The sequence below is a fragment of the Cupressus sempervirens genome, chromosome 4 (assembly GCF_028749045.1).
Source record: "Cupressus sempervirens isolate cs-2001-9-10 chromosome 4, ASM2874904v1, whole genome shotgun sequence".
NCBI classification, from domain to species: Eukaryota; Viridiplantae; Streptophyta; class Pinopsida; order Cupressales; family Cupressaceae; genus Cupressus; species Cupressus sempervirens.
This window is the reverse complement of record NC_143121.1, coordinates 52,421,296-52,436,446: the sequence shown is the minus strand read 5'-3', so window position 1 is coordinate 52,436,446 and position 15,151 is coordinate 52,421,296. Positions and strand designations below refer to the sequence as shown.

Genomic DNA, 15,151 nt, shown 5'->3' with positions numbered 1-15,151 from the left:
CCACCTAAAGCATTGAAGGAGAACTACCTGAAGCACGGACCCAAAGTACTGACTTGAAGCATTGACCTAAAGTACTGGCCACTCGAAGCACTGACCAAAGCATTGACCTGAAGCACTGGCCACTCGAAGCACTGACCTGAAGCACTGGCCACCTGAAGCATTGACTCGAAGTACTAACCTAAAGCATTGTCCACCTGAAGCACTAAGGGAGAACTACTTGAAGTATTGACCTGAAGCATTGGCCACCCGAAGCACTAAGGGATACTGCTTGGAGCACACAACAAGACTACCTAAGCACACGACAAGACTACCTAAAGCATACTACGGGACTTCATAAGGAAACTCTAGAACGAAATATTACAGTGGTATCAGAGCAGAAACCATTTGGAGAGCATCTCCGAAACCATTCGGGAAATCTCCGAAACTTTTGGGAACATTACCGAAATCTTTCGGGAGCATCTTCGAAACTTTTGGGAACACTACCGAAACCATGCGGAACATTACATTCAACACTTCCTCCAAATCTATCAAATGATCTTCTCATCTTTTATAGAAAACTGTCAAGTCGTCCAGGTAGACAACAATGATTTTGTCCATCAAATCTGCAAAGGATGAATTTATGGCTCTTTGAAAGGTGGTTCCAGCATTAATTAGCCCAAAGGGCATTCTGTTGTAAGCGAAAGTTCCCCAAGGAGTGGTGAATGCTGTTTTAAACTGATCATCTGGGTCTACTTCAATATGATAGAAGGTGGAGAAACCATCCAACATAGACATCATTTTAGAACTTGCACAGATTGCAACAAATGATCCATGTTGGGGAGAGCGTAGTTGTCTTTGAGAGATACTTGGTTTAGATTTCTAAAATCAACACAGATTTCGATCTCTGCATTTTTCTTCCTGGTAGGGACAACATTAGCTATCCATGTTGAATGGTGTATGGGGTAGATAATCGTGGCTTCTCACATTTTATGAATTTCTTTGAAGATGACATTTGAAATCATTGGGTTGTAGTTGCGTTGCTTTTGCCTAAAAAGAACAACATCTGGCTGAAGGGGGATTTGATGCTTAAATTCACCATCCCTGAAGGTTTTCAGGTTTTCATAACCCCATGCAAAAACATCTTGCTATTTAGAAAGTAGTGCTTTAGCTCTGATTCTCTCTTTGGTTGAACAATAACTACCAATGTGTTGGTTAACAGTTTGTCTTCCTCGATATATTGGTTTATACCTTGACTCTTTATATGTCCAAAGTCTTATGGAAAGCACAAAAGTTAACAACAGAATGGGTTAGTGTAGAAATCTATCAAAGACCCCTAAATTGAAAGGTACAACTCCCTTATGAGTGCAAGATGTACAATGAATTTGTCTTTCGGGTTTTGGGCGGTATGCTCTTAACCAGAGGGCAGAAGAGGCAAAAACCAAGTTGCTCAACACCTTAAACAACCTAGGCAAAGAAGGGGGACTATCTCACAATACGCAATCTATTCAAACTAACAAGGCAGATAGATAGGAACATGCAAAACTAGCTATATGATAGTAGAAAGAAAGGAAAGATAGCGAAATTAGTAATTCCCGGATTACAGAGTAAGCTAATGCTTTGACAATACCCAAATTGTTTGTTCCTCAGCTGCTTCCACACCAACTTCCAACTTCCTTGTGCAAAGAACTAAACTAAACAAATAGATGAAAACGAAAAGAAGACAAGCTTATGCTAATGAGAGTAAAGCATACAATCTATTGAACGAAGGAAATAAAGCCAATTACATTCACATTCATTCAACTTTCAGCATTAACTCATACATTTTAAAAAACTCCACTTACACTAAATGAACAACAAAACTTAAATTGGACTCAGAGTCTCATACAATAGTCCCAGCTATAGGGGTTTGCCCAAAATAAATTTTGCCAATCTTATTTACATCTTAAAAGGTTACATTTATAGGCCTTCTTAAAATGGCCAGTTACATAGGATGATTGCTTAGTAGAGCATCTTTGAACAAAATAATCTAAAAATAGAACAAGCTCGAATCATTGTCTGTTACAGAGATTTAGCAAAATGCCAAGACGAAAAAAGAAGGAATAGGGGAAGAATGACAGATGTTTGGAGAAGCATCAGAATCATCATGCCTTCGTAGAAGTAACTGATTTAGCCCTATATGCTTTCATTGCTTAGGTTACTTTATACAACTCTTCGACACCTGGAATGAGGATGTCGGCTTTGATCATCCAATAATCATGCATTTTAGTAAGTTTATCAATTTTGGCCACCCTTGATTGGAACTTCTCCATAACCCTCTTTATGACTGCATTAGCTGCTAATAGTTCCTAGATCTTGGCCACCTAGAAGTTACTTGGGTCAACAACTTCATCAATGAATTCCAAGAACTTGGACTTCATTCTTTCGATGTCTACTAGTTTCCCATTAGTAGACACAAAGGACTCTGTGTTCAAGATCTTCAAATATTGAAACAATTTGTCAATGATCTTTTGCACTAGGTCGTGCACATCCTTGAGTTCACTTGCAGATCTCACAGAATTTTCAATGAGAAACTCTAGGGATTGCTTCCAGTGGAACAAAGACTCTTGACCAGTCTTTAGGATCCATTGAGCAGTGGCCACATTGGTCTTCATATCTATCATTTCCCGCAGAAGGGCCAATTGCTTTGTTAGCTTGTCTGCTGCCTTCTGGATGGTTGATTGATGATTTGAGGCAGCCTCCCTAAGCTTGTGAACGTCTATTACTAAGCTTCCTAGATTCTCAACCAGTGGAGGACTTTGGGCTTTTATTTGATCTATCCATGCTCGACCTGCTTGCCCGAATTGTCTCTCTTGTTGCAGCTTGAGCAGTTAGTTCTTGTTTTCTTCCGCATTTGGGTCAAATTGATTGGAAGAGGTACTCCCAAGTGCGGGCTTTATGTACTCTACCAGCTCTCTGTTGGAGGTCTTCAATATCTCCTTTTTTGCTCTTAGCTCCTCCAACTTGTCCTCAGTCTTTTCATTGGTGGACATCTACATGTTCACCATGGAGTCTTGAACTGGAATGCCAAGATCTAATGTTTTGATTTGGAAATCATCTTTTGAGAGCTCATGAAATCTTCCTTCTTTTTGAGGCTCTACAATCTCAACCAGCATATGGCCAGTTGCCGAATCTGTAGACAATGCAACGATTGTCTTCTGTTTCTTAGTCTTCTTTGATGGCTGAGAGGAGGTGACTTGTGTGATCAAGTCTTTTGATGGGGCAACGTCCTCATATCTCCTCTTCTTTCTATCAATGGTCTCCTCGAGCCAAGGCTCTATAGAAAGCACATTGATAGTAGATTGTAGTGCAGAAGGATTGAACAACTTCCTCAGAATTAATGGGGTTGGCTTGCTCTGGGAAGCAATAGGGAAGACAACTACCTTGGTTAACAAAAGGGCTGATGTATCCCCTTGTTGAGATGCTTCCTATTCCTAGCCATCCATAGGATTCATATCACCATCCAAATTGATAACTTTAATAGGGGAGGATGGCTTAGCCACTGATTTCTCTTGTTCCTTTCCCTTATCCTTGTCATCTTCCTTCTCCCTTGACTTCCCAATGTTCAGAAGAGGGCCAGCTTAGCAGGTGGGAGTAAGTGGCACATTCATTTCTGGGGGCTGGTCTCCTCCTTGGCCAATGGATTATGATGGCCCAACAGATGTTGTAGTGGCCGTCGTGGTCATAGCTGCAGTTGACGCCTAGGCTCCAGTTGACACTCCATTTGTTGAACTAGTAGCTCCAGTCCTTTTCTTCCTCGCACGGGTCCACTCTACCCATTTGTCTGTTCTTTTGATTATCCCTTGAATGAGAGCTTCCATCGTATCAATGACTAGCTCAGCAAATGGAGTAGACAGAATTGGTGTGTTCTTGATCTTCTCATAAGACGTAGGGTGCATGTAGGCTCCATCATCTGCAAGATCAGAGACATCAACAGAATCGTTATACAATTTTATTTCATTAATAGTTAACCTTGACCAAAATCTCTCCTGAGTTTGGTACTCGTTGAGACACCCAGACCAGAAATCTTGAATATCTGGGACATGCCTATACGCATACCCCAACTTCAGATGATCCTTTACAAAATTTACTAGATCATATTGAGGCCTGAGCACCTCATAATCTAATTTCTTGATCTTGCCTTAAAAACTTTTTACCAGGTTCTGGGCATCTAATTTGGAGGCACATGAATACGGGCCTACCATAATAGGGAATGGAATCCCGACAATTTTCTTAATATTTGAACACAAGGTGTTCACCTCCAAAATTCGTCGACATAGTTCGACTAGAACTACCTTGTCCTCGGAATATCTAAGCAATCTCTTGGGAAATCCATCATAGGCTCCTATTCGCAAGTAGAAGCTCCAGAACTGAATGAATGAACAACCAAATTGGCTTATAGCTGAAATTTCCTTAGGTGAGAATCTCCTTTCAGGGCAACCTTGCAATTCTCGGCATAATCTAATCATAAGGGCATCAATTGACAACAATATACTCTTCATAGCTCCTCTACAATTGTAGATGCAAATAGAACTCATAGACCTTGGTGCGCTCATCATAGTTTGGGATGGTCGGGAGACCAGACCACAAATGGTGTGTTGCCAAAGCATAAATCAAGTAGGAGGACATATATTACTGCTTGAATCCTTTGGCAGAATTCAACCAGGAAGCGAGCTCATGACAGGTGATTTGTGCCCAATCGATCCTCATATTCTTAGCACAGATTGCTTGCACTAGGAAAAGTGATGTTCGATGAACTCCAAAATCTCCTCCCTTCCCTTCAATTTGAGGAGTGCGAGGATATCCATGATCTCTTGCTTTAGGTTCGTGCCAAACAAAGTTTTCGGCATTTTGCTCTTCTTCGAGCGAGCAGTCTCGAACTAGGTCCTTTTCATGTCCTCCTATCTGAGGGTCTTTTTCTCATTAAACATGAACGTGGAGGACCCAAAATCAATATCAGAATACTGCTCTTGGACAGGGATACCAAATGCTGATTGCATCAATGCCTTGTTGATTGACAAGAGGATGTACTTATCAGGAAACAAAATTTGTTGAATTTCCACCATACTATTCGATGTGGGTAATACATATAGTGCATAAGTTGGTTACTATTACCAATGGACGTGACTCTTGGTACAACTTTTTTCCTAACAACTACTTAATTACTTAAATGCGACTTTTACTCGCTACAACAATCATTTTCTCCTACCTCACTTTGTTCGAGTTGTCCACCATAATCCATGCTTTTTATAGTGTTCTTAATATTCATGTGGTTGTGATTCATTCTTGTCTATAGAGAAACTTAAGTGCCTTTGATATCGTCAAACTTTGCAAACCTAGCCCTATAGTTTTTCTTGAGTTTCTCAATGGCCTCTAGAGTTCTTTTCAGACAATCATTAACCAAAATTTTCTTTTCCTTGGTCCTTGTTGTTAGTCTGTACCGTAGACCTTATTAGCTAAAAATTAGTTCCCATTGTTCTCTACTTGGCTTGCAATTCCTTAAGATCATGAAAAACCCATTTGAACATATTGAAGGAGTCTAAGGCATTGTTTCTAGACATCCCAAGGACATCTAACAATTGCTCATGCTTAGCACCAAGGAGATCAATATTGAGGTACTAAGGTGATTTAGCTCCATCGACACCCATATCCCCTAAAATGTGTGTGTTGGAGGTAGGGGAATTGGTGGGATTATGTTGTCCATAATCATGGGGGGTGGAGAGGGATGCACAATCATCTCAAAAAATTGCACAACACATTTTCCTTTACCCATACCAATAACTTGGGTATTGGGGAGGGGGGGATTACTTGTGTCCTTCGTATTGGCAGAAGAAGTGGAAGAGGAAGAAACCACCCTTTTCCTCTTATCCTTACCTTTTATAGTAGGGCTTTTAACTGTATGTTTCAGATTAGTTGATGTAGGAGTATCCTGGGTGTAAGAGAAATCACCCAAAAATATATCCCCTCTATCTCTTGAATAAGGTTTGTCTCAGTGCAAAGTTGTTGGTTGTGGAAGCTTGCTACTTGGAAGTCAGTCATACGAGCTCAGAATGTTTTAATTTTAGAGTTAGAGGTTCATCTTGGATATATCAGCCTATCGATTGAGGCTCACTGCTATATCATGTGTATTTGTTAAGTTATTGCGGATTTTTGGTATGAATTTTCGGTCTACTAACTTTGAGCTTAGTTTTGAAAGCCTTAGAGGCCTCAGATGGGGCCTAAAACTCAGGTGATAGGAGCTTGTTTCAAGTGTAGAACAAGAGACAACGATTCAGGAATGGGGTAATAATAGCCAATCAACTCAATGGTTCACATGTTATGCTCTTCAGAAGTTGGGCTACTTGATAATCTCAAAATAGCATTTGTAATTGTTTTGGGCCAACTCTATGTGTGATTTTAGGGGTGGTCAGCCTCAAGGGTTAGGGCTAAATGTCTAGAACATTCTTAGGAAGTGGAAAATTGCCCATATAAGGAAGGCCCTTAGGTTGTCTAGAACAGTTCTGGGTGATAGTTCACAAGTTTGTCTTGCAGATTATTGTAAGGAAGGCACCCATGTGGGTTGGCATATTGTATTTCAAAATTCTGTAATTCCACATATGTGGAGATAATAAGAAGCCATATTTTGTTCTCTCTATTTCTATTGTGTTTGTGGTATTAATGGGAGCACCTTTCATCATTAGCCTCCTCGGGTTTTTACCAAGGGTAAACTCCTCCACGGTTTTAGTATACCGATCCCCTTCCTACTCCCCACTAGACTTACCAACTCTTGTATCCTCCCCCTCCAAATGTAGGAGCAAGGAGAAACTTGAACTAGTCATCAACCAAAACCAATAAAGCTTCATGTAAAATAGGGTACTTTTTCGGTTTTTCCTATAATCGTTAAAACCCGTGGAAAGAGAAGATGACAAATAATAGGGTAGAGAAACCCTAGTGTGGTGCCTAAAATGGTTCAACAAGGCCAAAGGCCTTAGTGAAGGACCATCAAGTGAGGTATTCCACAATTAGCTTCAAGCTAGCCTCTAGATGAGTTTGACAATTATAGTGTTGTAGCAGCTTAGTGATTTTTTCTTATAGTTTTTGCATTCTTCCCCAGTCTTACAAAATTTCTTGCATTGCAATCTCAAAGTACTTATAGTCCTTGTAGAATTTCATGTCATTCAAGGAAAGATCCGTTACCTTCTCATCCACATAACCTTCCTCCGATGTAGAGTGATGGACCCATCCTTCTAGTGCTCTGCAAAATGCTAGGTAACTTTTCAAAACATTTCAATAATAATAACTATAAACATTATAATCGTGAAACAATTCAATTGAAATTTCACCAATTTTTTCCAAAAGGTAAAAAAGGGCCAAGTGCTTTCTAGAAATTGCCTTCATCTCATCATTTAGTTTTATAGGACTAAGTTTTGAGATTTTAATTGAAACCTAATGTTCGATTTGGACATGACATGCTTCGCACCTGGATTTTACCTTTTTACATTCCAATTACTTGCTGGACCTTTGATCCTCACAAATTGTTTGCTATCTCAAACTTAAAGGTTTGGTAGACTTCAAGACAAATATTTTTTGGGCTGCAGATTTTGAGATGTGGGCGTTGTTAGGATTTGAACCTTTGGATTTTGGTGATTAGATCCTTGGGAGCCTCTCAGACTTCAAGTCTTGGGGGAAAATGTTATTCCTGGAGTCGACATACACTAACAACTTGCCAGTGTTTGTCTGCAAGGACTCCTTTTTATCGCATGCATGGAAATGTCTCATGTTTCATCTATTCAAATCGTTATAAGATCATTCATATTTTTCTATTATCTAATTAATATCCATGAGTTGCACTGTTTCATCATGCACATCATCTCAATGCCTTTTCTTTGTTGAAGCTTATTCTATGTTACAATAGTTAACTGCGATATAATTGCACTACGAGGGATGATTCAAAATCTATTTGAAAATTTTAAGGCATATTTTTGTTTCTATCACGGTCATCCCTCACAATAATTTTTCCATCATTGTTTTCTCAGAAATGGGAGAGTCATCTTCTTTGCTTTGCACCATTACCAATTCTTATTACTAGCTATTTTCATATTCCATTCCATGGTGAAAATATACTTTTCCAAGGTCAATGCATAACTTTTCCTTGGAAAATTTATGTTATGTTTTCTTTTGCTTTCTTCACTCTTGGGTTTCCTGCCTGAGGGTTGAAGAGGTCACTTGGCTTTTCTTCAGGTCATACTAGATGTATGAGACCTCGCAAAGCATTCACTTGACAACATCACTTTACCTTCAACAACTCCTTGAGACAGCTTGGGGCTCTCACACACGTTTGCCTTGGACTATATCCTTTAGTTGTGGACTACTCACTTGTGAGGAGTACCAAGGCAATCTTGGTTTTGTCTTTTCGCTTTCTTGTTTTGTTCTTTCCGTGGACATTGTTTGAGGCTCCTTGTGTTGGTTGTGGCCTTGTTTGTATGCTTTTTAGTCGCTTAAACCCGTTTGTGGTCTCTTGTTGGACTTTAATAAATTTATCTTATCTTATATAATTTTATCACTATGTGGCACCGTTGCCCTAATCCATTGTTCCTCACAACATCCATGCTACCCCATGTAAATAGCTTGAGTTAGGGCAAGCAAATGAATTTTTACGAGTGCATTGATTCATGACACCTATCCATTTAGGCTACTTTGTTACTTCGTCATTGTTTCTTCAATACACAACTCTATTTACGCCATTTGATTTTGTGATATGATTACTTCTTGCTTGCTTGAAAATCCCGTTGCTCATGCCAACCATTTGCATCCTCTTGACATCATTCTATTTTTGTTACCCTTGCACTTCACATTCTTTTCCTTGATGACTCTCCCTAAGAAATCAACTATTTTCTTCCAAGCCCTGATTTAATTGTCTTTGACAAGATGCTACTTTTAAACACCATCACAAAGGGGGGCAAAACATAGACACCTAAAACTGATCACCTTCAATCAATTTATTGCTATTTCATGTAATTCCTCATTGTTTTTACTAATAAAATAATACTCTATTATTTCATTAGTATTTTGCCTATTTTCCTTTATTCTTGGTAAGTCCCAACCCTAGGTAAATAATTACCTTTAATTCACCCCTCTTTAGTCCCCTTCTTTCAAATAATTAAATAATGTCATTTAATTTATCCCCTCACATGTCGCTTCGTCCTGCATTCCCACTTGCATTGTAAATGTAATCCTAATCCTATTCTCCACTAATCCCCTCTTTAGGCATGTGCACACAATCCTTGACTAAGTGTGGTCAACCCTCCCATCACATCAAAAACTGGGGCTTCTTACACAAGCACATGGGTCTGGCAACATCGGAACAGCTAACACGCACGTGAATCTTACCAAGGGGGGTACTTAGTTTTTATTTCAAGTGCCTTATATATTTTACATTTTAGCTGGCTATTTAGCCACTACCCATGGGTCTTGTCTATTGAAGTATCCAAATAAGGAATTTTTAATTCCTTTTATTCTCAAATCATTCCCCACTGTTGATCCTCATAATCAAATCTCTACCATCCATCTCTTTTCATCCCTCAACCTATTTATTGAACATTTAGCTATTTCCATCTCAAGACCTCACCGATTTTGCATGAAGTGCAGTTGTGTTGCCCAAATTGTGAGCAAACATCGAAATTGACTATCTTGGACATATAAGCTCATAGATAAGATCAACATATCCATTCTTGTTTATTTTTAATGTTGTATTGATCTTCTTTTGCACTGTCTTGATATGTTGCTTTGATCTATGTTTTTGGGTTGATTTCTTAGTTATTTCAGTCTATTTGTAGAGTATATTTCCTTGCACACAGATTGTCCCTTTTTGTGGGCAAATCCTATGAAAAGTAACTTTCCTTCCCAAAGTGTGTCAAACTGGGAATTGTGCTGGATCTGTTTTACTCTATCTATTTGAGCATCTAATTCCATGAGCTTATTCATAATCATTTATTGATCTCATACTAATAAAAATTACCATGCCATCATTTTTCATGCCTGCACATGGCAGTATTTGGTGTTCATCCTAAATTATGTTGATTTATTGTTAGCTTCTTTAGTTGGTTGCTTTGCATCAATCCTATTACAATTTGCAAGCAATTTAATTATTTTAAATATGTAGTTAATATATCTTAATTTTTTTCTCTTAAAATAATGATGCATGTTGAATCAGCCGAAAACTATTGGGTTGCATTGTAAGATACAATTAGATCATGCATGTGAACTTCTATAACTTTTCTATATTATTGCAGTTTGTTGCTCATGTGTATAGAGTCAAATGAATTAGTATAGTTTTTACATTTAGATTTTATCATTGCAAAATGAATTGTGCTCAATATTTCAATTTTTTTTAAAGCATTAGAAATACATAGAACAGTTGATTTCCGTATAATTTTAAAAGTTATTGCTTGTTAGTATATAGGAAGTTTGGTCAGCTTTGTCTGTTTAGGTCTTAGCTTTATCATTAGACTTTCTATGCAGCAATTTTCTTCTCATAGTTGATATGTAGACTGGTTGTAGATATTAGTTTTCCACAATCCATTAGAAATCTTTGCTGTATGATTTCTGGGCAGATTGTGTGACAATTTTTGTATCAATTTTTCAGATCACACTGTGATCCATCATCAGGATGATATGTAGACTGGTTTTGGTTTTGAATTGCAGCACTGTAGCATGGCTGCCTGTCATGTGTTATGTCAGTTTTAATCTGAGACTATATACATGTCACTGCGATATACTGATGATGCTTATACTTATTGTAGGTTTTTGTTTCTTCAACTTTATGCTAATTATTGTAGAATCTTTCAACTTGCAGGAAGGAAGGTCACTTAAAATTCTAGCTACAGCTGCGCGCCTTGACATTGAGGACTTTTTACGAAAGAAAGTCTACTTGGAGGTATAGAGTATTTGTAATTTCATAAAAGATCTTGGCATTTTAATACACAGCATTCAAATCTTTGATCTTCCAATGCATTATTTAGTTGGGGTTCCTTACCACCTTCCCATGGTTTCTGAGGTAAGATATTTGCAATTAAGTGAAAAATACTACAAATGGTACAGCACCTTAATAATGTGGCATTCTAATTGCCTACCTTGCCATCATAGGATAACTTCTAAGAGGTAACTGATTGTAAATACTTAATATAATAAGACATTGATGCATGATAAAAATGGACCCACACTGAACTGATTGAGGCGAGGTGAAATAATTTGAGGATAATAATCATCCATCTCAGGATGATGAATATTGTGAGCAATCTTCTATATTTTTATTTTATTATTCTATTTTTTGTCAATGTAAGTTATGTTGTTTTTGCACATCTTTTCAGTGTAATATTTTTTGTTTTGATTAATAAAAGGCATTTGCCATAATTTGATTAATTTTGAAACTAATCAATTATTTTTTTTTTAACCCCCTTCTAAGTGCAGGCACTGTGGGAAAAAGAACGGGGAAGAAAACCCCCAGTCTTGCCTGGGATGCTAGCGTCCTATCTATTGGAATATGCAAGTGCCTCTTGCTCAAAGATGGGATTTGGGGAGGCATTCCCTCCCTTATATTTTCAGTGTAATATTATGAATAATTACTTTTGAGATAAAACTTATATATTGTAAATTTGTAGTAGGGGACATGGCCTAGTAGCTGCCCACACCAACTTAGTGCATCCCAAGCTCTCAAATGATGCATTGTTTTTTTACAATATAAAAAAATTTCTCCTTATGTTACAATAAAGTTTAAAGTTATTGTTTCATCTTCTAGTAGATTCAAAGATAACGAGATGAATGGTTATTTGCACAGAGGCCCAAAAGTAGTTATTTGGAAGTGTCGACCAGTGCCTATAACTAGATATCCCAACAACCATGCATTGCAACCACCAAATGTTTTTAGCACAACTTGTCTAAGGCTGGGGTCCCATGGAAGGGGGCTTCCTACAAAATAGAGCTGGAGTTGCTTGCTACTTTATTGGAATAATTTTGAGGTGGCAGTTCCATGAATTTTATAGTTTAGCTCAACTTAAAAATTTAAATGCTGACATATAAGGAAGCTATTGGTGTCATGAATACAATAAGTTTGCCTTCCATATTTTGTGCATAAAATTAATAAAGTCAAAATTTAATTTTCCCTCTAATATCATTTTAAAAGAAAATTCCGAAATTTAAAGTTTGACAAGTGGCAAAAAGCATTCTTAAGTTGGCGGGGCAATTTTTAGCCCCACCAGTTTTTCACTTGCCTAAATATGCAGCACTAAACAGTAGGAGCTCCTATTCTGGAGAAGATGTAGTCCCATTGCCAAACAAAATTTAGTTCATGGGACCACCCTCTTTTCCAAAAATAGAGCTCAAGGCCCCTTCATTAGACCCTTGCTCAATACATATTCTTATAAAAATAGTTTTAGCCATTGTCCTAGCTACTGTCTATAATGGCCACCAGAAAATGTTGCACAACACCAATTAGTATCGAATGGTTAATTGCACATACACAAATGGACAACTATTGGCACATGTGGAATATTTTAGTAGGCTTTTAACTTTTCATGTATCGGTTATTTGTAAAGAATCCAATGGGAGCTCAGTTGTGCAAAATGTGAGCGGCTGTTGGTATATGGGCAGCTACTGGGTCCTCTCCCCTGTGGTCCTAAATTATAGTTGCATAGTAACTGTACGTGAGGGGGACATTACGTCATATTATGGATGATGTTCCCTGTATATAGTCATAGTTTGTAGATCAAGTGACCTCTCAAATGGGTTTAGTTAGGGATAGCAGGGTAAGATTAATAATTAAACATAAAATGAAAATTATTCCTACTATGAAAAATAAGAGTTGTTCTTGACTTAAAAAATGAAGACATAGCTCTGCAATGCACAAGTGTGACATCAGCAAATGAACAACAAAATAAGAGCATTTACAGAGAATAAGATCTGATGGTAGCTTATTTGTTTCCTTGTTTTTGCAACAGGTTGGCATATAGGAGTCCACTTAGGATTTATTGGACATCAACCTTGTAAATACTTGTAATATTTGTCTTCTTAATGCTATTTATAAATTACCCCTAAGAGATGGAACTGTTTCACCAACAATGGTAAAAGAGCTCATGTAAAGATTGAGTTACAGTTACCGCTTGGAATCTTCTTGTTTTAGGTTGTTGGACACATGTAAGCCTAAGGTGTTGTCCTTGTTTGGTCTATTTGTGGGTTTGGCTAGGGACCATTCCTGGGTAGGCTGGTTCACTCAAGATGAACTAGACTCGAGCCTAGGCAAATCTAGGAAGATCAAGTACGAACCCAATGGAGCAAGGCATTGAAAACACAACCTTTTTTTTTTTTTTTGTTTTGCAACTTTAATTGTTTTTTGAAGTCCACAACCCTAGAAAGTTTTCAAAAAGACTTAAGTTGGTTGTTATTGCTCTTTTGTAGTGTAACAACTTGTTTTCTCCTTGTTGAGCAAGAGGGAGTTGGAAGATGGATTTTTCAAGCTTGATCAATTGTTTTAGCTTCATTCTTACTCCTTTTCACGCTTTCATAGGCCGAAAGAGGTAAGTTTTTTTACTTCATTTTAGTTTATTATTGTTTAGGGTTTTTTTCCATTTCTCTATAATTGTGCATAAGATCTACCATTTTCCCCCAAATTTCTTGTTTTTGTTTTGAATGTGTAAACAATTTTTGCCATAGGAACTAGAATGTCATCTACTCCTTCCTCCATAGACACAAATGAACATAAAATAATTCCATGTTTTCGTTTGTGGAAATATGTTGATATTACAAAACTGCATCTAGGAGGTGGAGATTCTGTTGGAAATGCTAGGGGTGTGATGTATAACATTGTTTACTACTCTCGGTAATAGTTTTTAATGCATATAGAACATATAGCAAAGAAAGTAATATGATGCAACACAACACAATATTAGAGAGCATGCCAACTTCTTTACTATTTGAAGGAAATGGGTACATCCATGTATTCATCACAAAGACAACATTACTTCATTCATAATGATGATGATTGGATACAAGTACATAGAATATAAAGTACTAAAGGGTTGCGATTATGAACTGTCCAACTGCCAGAACTGCCTATCCCTTTGGACATACTAATTACATGTTAACTACTAATTGTACCAATACAACAAAAATGAGACACTATGCAATGTTACAAGAGATCATGAGTGAGGGTGCTGAGTGGCCCTGATGAAGAGGGCACCGGTGGTGGTGTAGGTGCTGCCAGATGAGCTCTCAACTCATACACTTGATCTGCCCTCAACTTAAAATCCCACTTAGCCAACTTTTGTCACCCCATGGCCATCTTCACCATAAAAGGAAGCCTCAAGAACCTCCTTGTCTTTCTTTTCTATTGCTTCCAGGGAACTAGCAAGGTGACTCTCAAGCATAGCCATCTTTGTTCATATCCTCCTTCAAAAGAGTTGTCATGGCTGCCTCCTCTTTAAACATGTCCTCCCTCTCAACTGCTCATGCAACCCTCTCCTAAGCCAACACTTGTCTATGTTATTCCTTAATCAGCTGAAAGCGAGATGCCAACTCTTGTTTGTGTTGTTCTCAATCAGTTGAGATGCCAAATCATTGAGCTTGAGCCCCAGTGGCTATGTGTTGAGTCCATTAGAACTCCAATAACCCTCTTTGAATGCTTATTCCACAATAAAGAGTAGAGCTTGAACTCGACTCTCCCTACTCCAGGAATCGCTCCAACCCTCTAAAGATCCCAACTTTCCATCATCTCAAGAGTCTCTGTAGCTGGCCAACCCTTGAGACTCAAACATCAATGAAACTCTCGATTGATATTGCTGTCAAGATTTAATTGTGTTGTTTTTTAGTCAAACTCATTGACCCATGATTCATGAGTAGTGATTCACACGAATCCATCTCTCATGAGAATAAATGGAATACTTAGTAGTGTAGCACTCATTGGATCTAGTGATTCTCACAAACCTAAAGCATTGAGACTTCTTGGGAGGTCACCCATCCTTGTACTATTGCAGATTGAGCATGCTTAACTATGAAGTTTCCTCCATGGGAGGTCACCCATCCTAGTACTACTGCTAAGTATTCCAACGTCGTCAATTTCTGGCATCTACATGTTCATTCTAAGAAGCAGCGCATGAGTTAATTG

The 15,151-nt window shown here is 38.0% G+C and overlaps 1 protein-coding gene across 3 annotated transcripts in view; it reads left to right on the top strand.

Annotated features, from left to right (window-relative positions):
• LOC149559894 (GTP-binding protein Era-like protein) overlaps positions 1-15,151 on the top strand; it is a 215,048-nt gene that overhangs the window by 143,563 nt on the left and 56,334 nt on the right. For all 3 annotated transcript variants that reach the window (XM_089824353.1, XM_089824352.1, XM_089824354.1), the window contains exon 8: positions 10,850-10,930. In XM_089824353.1, coding sequence (XP_089680479.1) covers positions 10,850-10,930 — 81 coding nt within the window. The remainder of the gene's footprint in view (positions 1-10,849; positions 10,931-15,151) is intronic.